This window comes from Chiloscyllium plagiosum, chromosome 28, assembly GCF_004010195.1.
Source record: "Chiloscyllium plagiosum isolate BGI_BamShark_2017 chromosome 28, ASM401019v2, whole genome shotgun sequence".
Lineage (NCBI taxonomy): Eukaryota > Metazoa > Chordata > Chondrichthyes > Orectolobiformes > Hemiscylliidae > Chiloscyllium > Chiloscyllium plagiosum.
This window is the reverse complement of record NC_057737.1, coordinates 26811934-26826128: the sequence shown is the minus strand read 5'-3', so window position 1 is coordinate 26826128 and position 14195 is coordinate 26811934. Positions and strand designations below refer to the sequence as shown.

Below are 14195 nucleotides of genomic sequence, written 5' to 3'. Positions count from 1 at the left end.
GGGGGTGGGGTTAGTGTTTGGGGTTAGAGGTGATGGGGTCAGAGGGAATGGGGTGGGGTTAGTGGGGGGTGGGGTTAGAGGGGCTGTCCCGGAGGTGGGGCTGTCACTCCTGTCAGGGTTTGCTGTTGAAGAGCGGGATGGTGACCTGCCGAGTGTGTGAGGAGGTGCCGCCGAAATATCGGTGTCCGCGCTGCGGCCTGCGTTAGTGAGTGCTGCCCGGTGTTGTTTACAACTCGAGCCCGCGGCTGCCCTGCGGCCTGCTCCTGTGACTGGCGTACAGCCCTCCCTGAGTCGAGCCGGGCCGGGCCATGTGGAGGTACTCGCTGAGGGGAGAAACCTACAGCCCATGTGGCCTGGGCCTCGCTGTGATGGTCTCAGTGGTCAAATAGCTGGGTCCCTGAACACAAGATCCAGCTGAGATCAGGGATTTTCCTCTGTATCCCCCTGCAGCCTCATTGTTTTGAGTACTGTATCGATTTTACATTTCTTGCAGTTGAAATAATTATGATTCGGAGATGCCGGTGTTGGACTGGGTTGTACAAAGTTAAAAATCACACAACACCAGGTTATAGTCCAACAGCTGATTGTGAGATCACCTGATGAAGGAGCATAGCTCCGAAAGCTAAAGTGCTTCCAATTAAACCTGTTGGACTATAACCTGGTGTTGTGTGATTTTTAACTTTGAAATAATTAGTTATTGTCAGTCCATTACCTCCTGCAATCTGCTATTCTCCTTCTCATTATTTACAACGTTGGAAACTTGTACAAAGTGCAGAATCTGTCATGTATACCAAAGTCTAAGGGATCAAACATTATTTTTAAAATGTGCAGGGGATTGACACCAATACCTGGGGACCATCACTGGTTACTTCCCTCTGGCTTGAGAAACAAGTCTCACCACCACTGTTGTAGTTCTTGTTCTTAGGCTATTGTTTTCATTGATGCTACTAGTGCCCTATTATTGTCATGGGCTTAAATTTTGCAAACTGTTGTATAACTTTGGATCCAATGTTCCTGTGAGGTTCTGTGGCTGTGCAGTCTAAATCTTACTGTGTGGGTCTTGTGCGCAACCACAAAAAGAGAACTTGAACAACGAATATAGAATAATGGGCAGCAACCGACAACAGATTTCTGAAGTGAACAATGGTGATGCTTACAACCTGATGAAGGGCTTATTTCTGAAACGTCAAATCTCCTGCTCCTAGAATGTTGCCTGACCTCCAGGCTTTTCCAGCACCACACTCTTGACTGATCTCCAGCACTTGCAGTCCCAACTTTCTCCTAGATGCTTACAACCACCTAATAAGTATTGTAATTGTAATACTGTTTTTTATTTATTTTCAGTTGTTCTGTAGGATGCTACAAGAAACACAAAGGTATGAATTGTTCTTTGATTACCTAAAAATGTTCTTCAAATTATAATAAGAAAGAACAAAATTATTGGGCAAACTACACTGGTCAAACAGTATATATGGAAAGGAACAGTTAAGTCAATGATCTTTCTTCAACCTGAAATATTAACTGGTTCTGTTCTCAGTAGTTACTTAATACTTCGGTCCAACTCATCCATGTCAACCAGATATCCTAATCTAGTCCCATTTACCTGTATTTGCCCCTTATCCCTCCAAACCCTTCCTATTCATATACCTATCCAGATGCCTTTTAAATGTTGCAATTGTACCAACCTTCACCACTTCGTCTGGCAGCACATTTCATGCACACACCACTCTGTGTAGGGAAAAAGTTGCCTCTTTGGTCCCTTTTTATATCTTTCCCCTTTCACCCTAAACCTATGCCCTCTTGTTCTGGACTCCCCTCACCCCAGGGAAAATACTTTGTTTATTTACCTATCTGGGGCCCTCATGATTTTATAAACCTCTAAAGTCAGCCCCAGCCTATTCATCCTCTCCTTATAGCTCAAATCTTCCAACCCTGGCAACATCTTGTAAATCTTTTCTGAACCCTTTCAGGTTTCACAACATCCTTCTGATAGAAAGGAGATCAGAATTGTGCACAATATTCCAAAAGTGGCCTAACCACTGTCCTGTACAGTCTCAGCACGACCTCCCAACTCCTATACTCAATGCGCTGACCAATGAAAGAAAGCATACCAAATGCCTTCTCACTAGCCTATCTACCTGTGACTCTACTTTTAAGGAGCTATGAATCTGCAGTCCAAGCAACAAGCCTCAGGACCTTACCATTCAGTGTATAAGTCCTGCTCTGATTTGCTTTTCCAAAATGCAGCACCTCACCATTACATAAATTAAACTCCATCTGCCACTCAGCCCATTGGCCAATCTAATCAAGATCCCATTATACTTTGAGGTAACCTCCTGCGCTGTCCACTACACCTCCAATTCTGGTATCATATGCAAATTTACTAACTATACCTCCCTATGCTATCATCCAAATCATTAATAAGTGCACCCAGCACTGATCCTTGTCGCACTCCACTGGTCACAGACTTCCAGCCTGAAAAACAACCCTCCATCACCACCCTCTGTCTTCTCCCTTTGAGTCAGTTCTGTATTCAAGTGGCTAGTTCTCCCTGTATTCCATGAGATCTAACCTTGCTCATGAGTTTCCCATGGGGAACCTTGTCGAACGCCTTACTGAAGTCCATATAGATCACATCCACCGCTCTGCCCTCATCAATCCTCTTTTTTTTTTACTTCTTCAAAAAACCTCAATCAAGTTTGTGAGACATGACCTCCCATGCACAAAGCCATGTTGACTATCTCTAATCAATCCTTGCCTTTCTAAATCCTGTCCCTCAGGATTTCCTCCAACAACTTGCCCACCACCGATGTCAGGCTCACCGGTTTATTGTTCCCTGGCTTGTCCTTACCACCTTTTCTTAAATAGTGGCACCATGTTAGCCACCCTCTAGTCTTCCAGCACCTTACCTGTGTATAAATAACTCAGCAAGGGGCCCAGCAATCACTTCCCTAGCTTCCCACAGAGTTCTAGGGTATACCTAATTAGGTCTTAGGGATTTATCCACCTTTTTTGTTTCAAGACATCCAGGACCTTCTCTGTAATGTGGACATTTTTCAAGATGTCACCGTCTATTTTCCTACCTTCTACAGCTTCCATATCCTTCTCCATATTGACTGAAGTTTTAACAGATATGTCTGTTCTTAATTTGTAGGGTCATAAAATATGGAATTTCAGACATCCATATATGTATATTTTGCTTATGGAGGTGAGGCTGAAATTACTTGATGAGTCGTTGTTGTGAAATATTCAAATTTCCAAAGCTGCTAGTATAACATCAGTTCTAGTGTTTGAAGAGTAGATTGTAAACCTCTAAGATTAGTGCTTCCCTTAGGTAGGTGGGGGATGGAAATGATATCCAGTAGCCATCAGGTTGGATGTCCACAGGTGTAGCAAAGAATTCCAGAAATGTCAATTGTTATCTAGGGCCTGCTTTATTAAAAGAAGGTCAGAAGTCACATGACACCAGGTTCCCTGACGAAGTAGGAGTGCTCCAAAAGCTTGTGATTTCAAATAAACTTGTTGGACTATAACCTGGTATCATGTGACTTCTGACCTTGTCCACTCCAATCCAATACCGGCACCTCTGCATCGTTATTAAAAGTAGGTCATGAATAGAAGACTTTCATCTTTAACTTATTAACATTCTTTGTCTCACTTTGTTCTGATTTTAAATTGAGATATTATGTCACCTTCATTTGTAAGAGTAGTGCATGCAGTGTCCATGTACAGTACAGCAAATTACAAGGCCAAATTAAAATCTGCATTTAGATGTCCTGTGTCCAAACTGTATTATTGTTTGGAGCCTTGACCTTTTGAAAGATATTATTGTTCAAATTACACTAGTTGTTCTTTAGTGTGAAATATTAGTGTCTGACAAGTCTGTACTTGGTGATTTTATCTGACTTTTAGACTATAAAAGCATAATGAATAGGAACAGGAGTAAGTGATTTGAGCCTGCTCGACCTTTCAGTAGGATCATGGTTGATGATCGTGGTCATGATTCATGGCTGATCCGACATTCCTCACATCTACTTTCCTGCCCTTGTACTTTCTGGATTAATGCATTCTTACACAGCACAGCTTCTCCAATTGGAACTTCTGAACCCATTGACTTTAATGTGCTTAAATAGTAATTCAATTAATTCAAATATCCTGGTGTGGATTTTGTATTACCTTGGGTCCCAATTGTTTCAATGTTTTATGGCCATTTTAAATTTGGACATAGTGTAATGACATTGGAAGAATACTTAGGGATAATCTAACAAAATAGACACACTAGTGGATAAATTTACAGGTGTAACTTGTAATTTGCCATTCCTGAAGAAGGGCTTATGCCCGAAACATCGATTCTCCTGCTCCTTGGATGCTGCCTGACCTGCTGCGCTTTTCCAGCAACACATTTTCGGCTCTGATCTCCAGCATCTGCAGTCCTCATTTTCTCCTATCTGGCTCATTGAGCCTGCTGTACCATTCAATAAGATCATTGATCTTTCTCTGGTCTCAGCTCCACTTACCCACCCTCTCACCATAACCCTTAATTCCTTCATTGTTTTTAAAGCTAAAGTAGATTTTATTTTGAACAGTGACGGAACTAGTGCTAACTACTTCACTGGGTAGGAAATTCCATAGATTCACAATCTTCTGGGTGAAGAAGTTCCTTCTCAATTCAGTCCTAAATCTGCTTGCCTGAATTTTGAGACTATGTCCTCTTGTCTGAGTTTCATCCTCTCTACATTTATCTTATCTATTCTATTCATAATTTTAAATGTTTCTATATGATCCCTCCCTCATTCTTCTAAATTCTAATGAATATAATCACAGTCTACTCAGTCTCTCCTCAGTTGCCAACCCCCTCAAATCTGGAATCAATCTAGTGAACACTCTCTGCATCATCTGTAATGCCAGTACATCCTTTCTCAAGTAAGGAGACTAAAACTGCACACAATACTCCAGGTGTGGCCTCACCTGTACCCTGTACAGCTGCAATATAACCTCCCTGTTTTTAAACTCAATCCCTTGAGTAATGAAGGACAAAATCCTATTTGCCTTCCTAATTACCTGTTCTATTTGCAGACCAACCTTCTGTGCTTCTATGCACAAGGACACCCAGGGCCCTCTGCACAGCAGCATGTTGCAACTTTTTACCATTCAAGTAGTAATCCTTTTTAACTGTTACTCCCACCAAAATGGATGACTTCACATTTATTAACATTGTATTCCATCTGCCAGACCTTTGCCTACTCACTTAAAGTACCTGTGTTTCTCTGCAAAGTTTAACAGTCCTCTGTATGCTTTGCTCTGCCTCTCCTCTTAATGTCATCCGCAAAGTTTAATACACTACACATGGTCCCCAACTCCAAATCATCTATATAAAGTGTGAATAATTGTAGTCCCAACACTGATATCTGAGGCACACCACTAGTGACTGATTGCCCACCAGAATAACACTTGTTTATCCCCACTCTTTGCTTCCCGTTAGTTAACCAATCCTCTATCCATGCTAATACTTTACTCGTAACTCCATGCATCTTTACCTTATGCAGCAGCCTCTTCCTTAAGGCCTTTGGAAATCTAAGTACACTACATCTACTGGGTCCCCATTGTCCACCGTGCTCGTAATGTCTTCATAGAATTACAAAAGATTAGTTATGCAACTTCCCCCTCCCGCTCCACCAAGGACATGCAGGTCCTTGGACTCCTCCATCGCCAGACCATAGCAACACGACGGCTGGAGGCATTTCCAACGCCCCTCCCCCAAGTCCCTCCTCCCTACCTTTTAGCTTAGCCTGCTTGGCACGCTCTCCTCATTCCTGAAGAAGGGCTCATGCTCCTGCTCCTTGGATGCTGCCTGACCTGCGCTTTTCCAGCAACACATTTTCAGCTCTGCCCTTCATGAACCCATGCTGTCTGCACAACAGGATAATTTCTATCTAGCTGCCTTGCTGTTTCTTCCTTGATAATAGACTCAAAGCATCTTCGCCACTACAGAAGTTAAGCTAACCGGTCTATAATTCCCCATCTTTTGCCTACCTCCCTTTTTAAACAGTGGCATCACATTTACCATTTTCCAATTTGCTGGAACTGTCCTAGAGCCCAGCAAATTTAGGAAAATTACAAGCGCACTTGCTATTTCTCCTGCCATCTATTTTAGTACCCTAGGATGCAATCCATCAGGGCCAGGAGACTTTGTCTATCCTTAGCTCCATTAGCTTGTCCAATACTACCTCTTCCATAGTAATGATTGTTTCCAGGTCCTCGCCTACCGTCACCTCTTTGTCAATTACTGGCATGTTATTACTGCCTCTACTGTGAAGACCAACATAAAATACCTGTTCAATGCCTTGGCTGTTTCATCATATCCCATGACTAAATGCCCCTTCTCATCCTCTAAAGGACCAACATTTATTTTAGCCACTCTTTATTTTTGTTTTATTTATTTATAGAAATGTTTGCTATCTGTTTTTATATTCTGTGCTAGTTTTTTTTCTCATGTTCGACCTTACTTTTCTTTATAGCTCTTTTTATAGCTTTCTGTTGGCTTTTAAATCTTTCCCAATCTTCTAGTTTCCTGCTGATCTTGGCCAGTTTGTATGCCTTTTTTCAATTCGATAGCCTCCCTTATTTCCTTAGACTCCTGTGGCAGTTATCCCTTTTTTTTTTTTACAGTCCTTCCTTTTCAGTGGAATATACTTTTACTGAGCACTTTGGAAAAATTGCTTTGAAAGACCTCCACTGATCGTCAACTGTCCCATCAAAGTCTTTGTTTCCAGTCTACTTTAGCCAAGTCCTCCCTCATCCTATTGTAGTCTCCCTTGTTTAAGCACGGGCCCCTAGTATTGGATTTTATCTTCACACTTTCCATCTGTATTAAAAATTCAACTATACTGTGATCACTCCTTCCAAGAGGATCCCTAACTATGAATTATTCCTGTCTCATTACAAAGGACCAGATCTAGGACAGCTTGCTCCCTCATAGGTTCCATTACATACTGTTCAAGAAAGCTATCGCGGATACACTCAACGAACTCCTCTTCAAGGTGGTAAAAACAATAACTGCAGATGCTGGAAACCAGATTCTGGATCAGTGGTGCTGGAAGAGCACAGCAATTCAGGCAGCATCCAACGAACAGCGAAATCGACGTTTCGGGCAAAAGCCTTTCGCTGCTCATTGGATGCTGCCTGAATTGCTGTGCTCTTCCAGCACCACTGATCCAGAACTCCTCTTCAAGGCTACCCTGACTAAGCTGTTTCGACCAATTGACATGTAGATTAAAATCCCCCATGATAATTGCCATACCATTTTTACAGGCATTAGTTATTTAGAGTCATAGTCGTAGAGATTTAGAGCACGGAAACAGACTCTTCAATCCAACCTGTCCATGCCAACCAGATATCCCAGCCTAATCTAGTCCCACCTGCCAGCACCTGGCCCATATCCCTCCACATCCTTCCTATTCGTATACCCATCCAGATGCCTTTTAAATGTTGCAATTGTACCAGCCTCCACCACTTCCTCTGGCAGCTCATTCCATACACGTACCACCCTGAGTGAAAAGGTTTCCCCCTTCGGTCTCTTTTATATCTTGCCCCTCTTGCCCTAAACCTATGCCCTCTAGTTCTGGACTCCCCCACCCCACAGAAAAGACTTTGTCTATTTATCCTATTCATGCCCCTCATTATTTTATAAAGCTCTATAAGGTCACCCCTCAGCCTCCAACCCTCTAGGGAAAACAGCCCTAGACTATTCAACCTCTTCCTACAGCTCAAATCCTCCAACTCTGGCAACATCCTTGTAAATCTTTTCTGAACCCTTTCAAATTTCACAACATCTTTGCGAGGCCAGAATTGCATGCAATATTCCAACAGTGGCCTAACCAATGTCCTGTACAGTTGCAACATGACCTCCCAACTCCTGCACTCCATTCTCTGACCAATATTGCCTGCCCCAATGTGATGTTGTTATTTGGTGGCATATAGACTGGATCTATTAGTGACTTTTTCTTTGAAATTTTAATTTCCACCCAAATGGATTCAACCTTATTCTCCATAGGCGTAGACAGGTCTACATAGGTAAACAGGATGGTGAAGGAGGCATTTTGTATGTTTGCCTTATTGGCCAGTGCACGGAGTACAGGAGTTGGGAGGGCATGTTGTAGCTGTACAGGATGTTGGTTAGGCCACTTTTGGAATATCATATATAATCTAGTCTCCCAACTATAGTAAGGATGCTGTGAAACTTGAAACGATTCAGAAAAGGTTTTCAAGGATGTTGCCAGAGTTGGAGGGTTTGAGCTAAAGGGAGAGGCTTTTTCCCTGGAGCATCAGAGGCAGAGAGGTGACATTAGAGGTTTATGAAGTCATGAGGGGCATGGGTATGGTAAATAGCCAAGGTTTTTCCCTGGCATGGGGAGTCCAAAACTAGACAGTATAGGTTTAGGGTTAAAGGGGAAAGATTTAAAATGGACCTAAAGGTGCAACGTTTTCACGCAGAGTCATGTATGTATGAAATGAGCTGCCAGAGCAAGTGGTGAAGGCTGGTACAATTACAGCATTTAAAAGGCACCTGGATGGGTACATGAACAGGAAGGGTTTAGAGAGATATGGGCGAAATGCTGGAAAATGGGACCAGATTTATTTGGGATATCTGGTTGGCATGGATGAGTTTTAACAGTTGGACCAAAGCTTTAGCGTGTACTTACTGTAAAATAACTAAATTCAGCACTTTATTTTAGTAGATGATTGTAAACCCCAGGAGTCTGGTTCAGAGATTTCCCCAGCATTAAAGGAACCTATACAGCAAGACCGTAATGGTAAGATATGCTGTTGACTATGGTAACTAAAAAAGTATCTACAAGGCTTGAACTGTTTGAGTTCGTGTTTTTCAAAATATTTTGAGCCATGAACACCAGTTCCATTGAATGAGTTTTACTGCAGCTATACCATGCTAATACAAATATATGGTACTTGCAATAAAAATAGCCAATAGAGAGGATTTTCTCTATCGACTGTATTAAACACAAATTTCTTAACCTGCAATATTCTCTGTTCTGAGCTGCACACTTTTGTCTGAGTCACAAACTTTGTTCTTTTGCTAAAGTTCTAATGAACACCGGGGCTGGATGAAAATAGTCATAGTCAAGCAATGTAGCATGGAAACAGACCTTTTGGTCCAACTAGTCTACACCGAGCATGTTCCCAAATTATTGTCTCAACTACCTGCATTTGGCCCATATCCCTCCAAACATTTTCTAATCATGTACTTATCCAAATATTTTTTAAATGTTTTAATTGTACTTGCACCCACCACTTCCCCACATAGTTCTTTGTGTATTTTTTTTTTAAAAATTGCTTTTTTTTGTTGAATCTTTCTCCTCACCATTAAAATATGCACCTTTACTTTTGAACTCTCCCACCTTGTGGGGGAGACCTTGGCTATTCAGCTCATCTATGTCCCTCATGATTTTATAATTCTCTGTAAAGTCACCTCTAAACCACCTATCCTGCAGTGAAAAAGATCCAGCCTATATTCATAACTTCAATCTTCCATTCCTGGCAACATTCTGGTAAATATTTTCTGAACCTTCTCCAGTTTAATATCCTTCCTATAGCAGGGAACCAGAACTGCACAGAATACTTCAGAAGACGCCTCAATTGTCCTGTACAACCTCAACACGACATCCTGACGACAACTCAAATTTCTGTGCAATGAAGACAAATCTAACGCCACCTTAACTACCCTATCTACCTGTGATGCAAATTTCAAAGAATTATGTACCTAAATCCCTAGGTCTCTCTATTGTACAACACTACCCATGGAACTCCCACCCTAACAATATTGTAGATTTACCTGCACCAAATGGGCTGCGACGGTTCAAGAAGGCAGCTCACCACCACCGTCTCAAAATGCACACAGGAAAGGACAATAAAACATTGATAAGCAGCATTCAAAGGTGGTGAAATAGATTAAAATTTCATATACACACAACACCAATCAATCTCTCCCCTTAAAATACCATCTATGCTGTGTTTTAAGCATTTTCTAGATTTCAGTTATACAGTAGCGCCTCGACATACGAACGACCTCGTTCATGAACAAATTGGTTTACAAATAGGATTGTACATAAAATTTTGCTTCAAATTACATATGAAATTCAAGGTACGAACGCAAAAAGCCCGTGTGCGACCACGTGGTTTCATTGTTCTGCTTTGCTATGTGCTTGTTGAACGCAAAAGCTCTCAGGCCTTGCGTGATCTCATTCAGTTCGTCTTTGGCGCGTGCGCTGTGAACAGCGTTCGTTGCTACGCCCAAGCATTCTTACGCTATCCGAACAATGAGGAAAATTGATTCAGTTCGTGAACCGGGTCCTGGAACGGATTAAGTTTGTAAGTCGAGGCACTACTGTACTTAAAACTTCAGGTGCTTAAAGTCAATGTTTCTGGAGAAATTAACCATTTTTCAGGGTCTCTGTAATCGCTCATAATTCAGGAGCTACCTTTCAACTCTATCATTTGAGATCTGTTGAAAACCTTTTGTTATGTTAGTAGGACACTACTCCGGCACAAATGAAATCTTGGATGATGGTGAAGATTCTGATCGTGTACCACTCGAGAAACTGAGACGACTGGGTATGTAGACAAAAGAAAAAACTGACTGTGAAAACACAAACTGTTTTTCTAATATTGCAGTTGGGAAATAGTGGTTAGAATTAGTTGATTTAATATTTGGTGTTTATGTACTTGAGTTTCACAATTTAATTCTTGCACAACAATCATTTGAAATGGGTTTGACTGCAAATTGTCTCCTTTTTATTCTTGCATTGGATTTGAACATTACTAACTGTTGATTGCCCTTAAAACGAGTGACTTGCTAAACCATTGCAGGTAATAGTTAAGATTCGACCCTATTGCTGTAAATATGGAGTCAGCATGTCAGCCATGCCATGTAACACTGGCAGCTTGCATAAAGGATATTGTGAACCAGATAGGTTTTCACAACTATAGTTTCATGGCACCTTTACTGAGACAATTTGTATATTCCAGATGTATCAGTTGCATTTCAACTCTACCAGATGGGTTTTGATTGACAAGTATTAGTCTTGACCTGTGGATTACTGATTCAGTGGTGTTAATACAAATTTACTACCTCTGCCTTAATGCAGCATGATGGTACCATTCTCCCTTGGGTTAAAGGGGAATTTTAATTTGCACTGCTTATTGTGTAACAGTATTTGTAGTGGCCAGGGCTCAAAATACACAGATGGTGAGTAAATTTTCCCCCAAAACACTTGAGTAACCTTCAGTTACAGGGCAACAATCCAAGAAAAGTGGTCCATAAACAAAATTGACAAGAGTTGAAAAGGAGCAATAAGCAGTTAGGCATTTGTCAGTGAGGAAGCTGTAAGCTGTGCGCCATAGTCTTTTGGTGGGGAGGGAGGTGATGGAGGTAGATTGTATCTGCCAGGGGAAGGAGGAGGCAGCTACAAAGGTGGGGAGCTGAATGAAGTCTGCTTCAAAAAGGCTCTGGGCTGGGGAGAGGCTGCAAGAAGTGAATGGAAGGAAGTTTCAGACCAGGGAGTAAACTTTTAAATCCATCAACAAGGGATTGCTAAGTGAACTGGAAGCTGGAAAAGTTTGATATAGAGGATGACTGCCCTCCCAAAAAAAAAGTGGACTCTCTAGCTTAAGGTTCCAATGCTTAGGAACTACAATTAGGGGGAAAATGCAGTGGATGCTATTGTAATGAACACCGCATCAATTGTTATATTTAAATCGGAGAATTGAGCACTGATATGCAGTAACTAGGTTGCAATTACCTCGTTAAAATATTCTAGCATTATGCTATAGAAGCATGTTGGCTTACAGTAATACTAGTCTGAAAATGCCCGATTTCAGAAGCTAAGAGGACTCAGGCCTGATTACTATTTAGGTGGGAAACTGTCTGAGAATACCAGGTACAATAGGCTTTTTCTGCCAGTAGTGGTTGCTCACATCACCCCTCTGCATTTGTGGTACAGAGACATAAGAGTATAGCACAGAAACAGATCATTTGGTCCAACTCATCCATGCCAACCAGATATCCTAATTTTTTTTGTGTGTGGTGGCCTTGTGGAGAAGTACTTGTAAATCAGAAATCATAGGTTTGGTCTCCCCTTTCACTTAGCATTAGTTACTGATTACTGGACCTGCCATGAACCGACGGACGTTGAACGTTTGTCATTACTTCACTATATATATTTTTTAAAAGTTCTTTCCCTTCAAGATATAGATGCACATTGGCATAAGTCTGCTTCAGCTATGTTTAAAGTCATAACTTTTTTGATATAGAATTGTCATTTAATTTTTTTGGGGGGGGGAAATACTTATGCCTGTTTTGTGCCAATATAAAATACTGATTTCAGTAAGAAATTAATGCTTTCTTTGTGTATTGTGGCTCTAAGTTTAAGGGAAATTTGATAATCAATTGAGGATATTGTTGAATTCTTCTAATTCTGTTTCAGCATGAGTCCAAATACCCTATATGTCAACAAAGGTACAGATGGTAATGTTAGCTGAGTGATTGATTGCATCTGTTAATATACGGATTTTTAAGAATGAGAAAGGAGCTCCGAAATAGAAGTAGTCCCAAAAAATCAATAGGCAATCCTGAACTATTGCTCTCCACCAGGGAAAAATAATTGACTCCTTGTAATGGTCAGTGGACTCCAGCCAACACTGTTCCCAGATCATAGGAGATCAATTACCTCTCAACTAATTGTATGTATGGAAGCAGCCTTAGTCCTTGCTGGATTCAATTCCCGCCTCAGGCGACTGACTGTGTGGAGTTTGCACGTTCTCCCCGTGTCTGCATGGGTTTCCTCCGGGTGTTCCGGTTTCCTCCCACAGTCCAAAGATGTGCAGGGTCAGGTGAATTGGCCATACTAAATTGCCCGTAGTGTTAGGTAAGGGGTAAATGTAGGGGTATGGGGTGGGTTTCGCTTTGGCGGGTCGGTGTGGACTTGTTGGGCCGAAGGGCCTGTTTCCACACTGTAATCTAATCTAATCTAATCTAATCTCTGAAAACCACCTTGAGGTAATACAGTTTTTTTTTTACCCGTGGTACCAGGGCAAATGTTTCTGAAACACCCTTTCACACTGCCAACCACATTCTCCGGAATGTTCCTGATGGAGTGGCCTGAGGTTTATGATGTTTGTTTCAATAAGTTCTTGCATTCCGATTCATTCAATTTCTGTCATTCCAACAGCAGGATCAGAGAAGTTGAAGGGTCTACTTTGCAACCCACACCTTAAACAGTTGCTGTTGACAGTAGACAAGGCGGAGGATAAAGAAAGCATCATGAAGATAGCTATGCAGGAACCAATTTTCGTGGAATTTGCAGATCAGTGTTTACAAATAGTTGAACCCCCAGAGAAAGAAAATGAAATTGTTGTCTCCTAGTATAAACTCTCCGACCTTTGAGTAAATACTTTTGTAATTACTTTGTAAGATATATAGCTATTCTGATTTTAATTAGGTTTATCCACTGGATTGAAAAATAAACATCTTGGGTGTTCAGTGACTGGGCTGTGATGCCAGTACTTTGACGTATTATTTTGCAGTGTTTTATTAAAATATTTTTCTTAAGCTGTTCAGAAAAACAAACAATCCAATACTGGTACCTACCCAATGACCTGAAATAAATAGTCTTGCTTTTCTATGCCATTACCAAATAAAATAACAATTCAATTTTCTCAATTCCTTGTACACTAAGAATCTGTTACTCCATTTCATTTTTATTTCTACCCGAGCTCATAGTTTTTGTCTGATTTGATTTCTGAGCTTATGTGGGCTGAAAATGTGTTGCTGGAAAAGCGCAGCAAGTCAGGCAGCATCCAAGGAGCAGGAGAATCGACGTTTCGGGCATGAGCCCTTCTTCAGGATCCTTGCAAACTTACAAGGATGCCTTCCTTAAAACTGCGAATCCTCTTGCAAGGATGCCTTCCTTGAAGAAGCTCTCTTCCTCCCTCCACTACGCATCCCTTCTGAGCTTATGTCCCTATAATTTGAAAATAAGTGAAATACCATCTGCATGTCACCAGTACCACAAAAATATCAGTTTACCCCAGTTCTAACTAATCCTGTTTTTCTATGTAATTCTGTCACATTGTCTTGAAAGTACTAAAAGACTTGCCATATTTGCTTGCTTTGTGGGTTA

At 41.3% G+C, this 14195-nt stretch overlaps 1 protein-coding gene across 7 annotated transcripts; it reads left to right on the top strand.

Moving 5' to 3' along the window:
• The first annotated feature begins 74 nt into the window (after nt 1–74).
• znhit3 (zinc finger, HIT-type containing 3) lies at nt 75–13735 on the top strand. Of its 7 annotated transcripts, none has more exons than XM_043718570.1 (5): nt 75–205; nt 1345–1376; nt 8739–8813; nt 10549–10629; nt 13245–13735. In XM_043718570.1, exons 1-5 carry the CDS (start codon nt 138–140, stop codon nt 13436–13438), a joined length of 450 nt encoding a protein of 149 aa, XP_043574505.1. In that variant the 5' UTR covers nt 75–137; the 3' UTR covers nt 13439–13735. The 7 variants fall into 7 exon arrangements, with proteins under 7 accessions (XP_043574505.1, XP_043574503.1, XP_043574502.1 ...); XM_043718568.1 differs by having other exon boundaries at nt 10546–10629; XM_043718567.1 differs by having other exon boundaries at nt 8736–8813.
• The last annotated feature ends 460 nt before the right edge of the window (nt 13736–14195 follow it).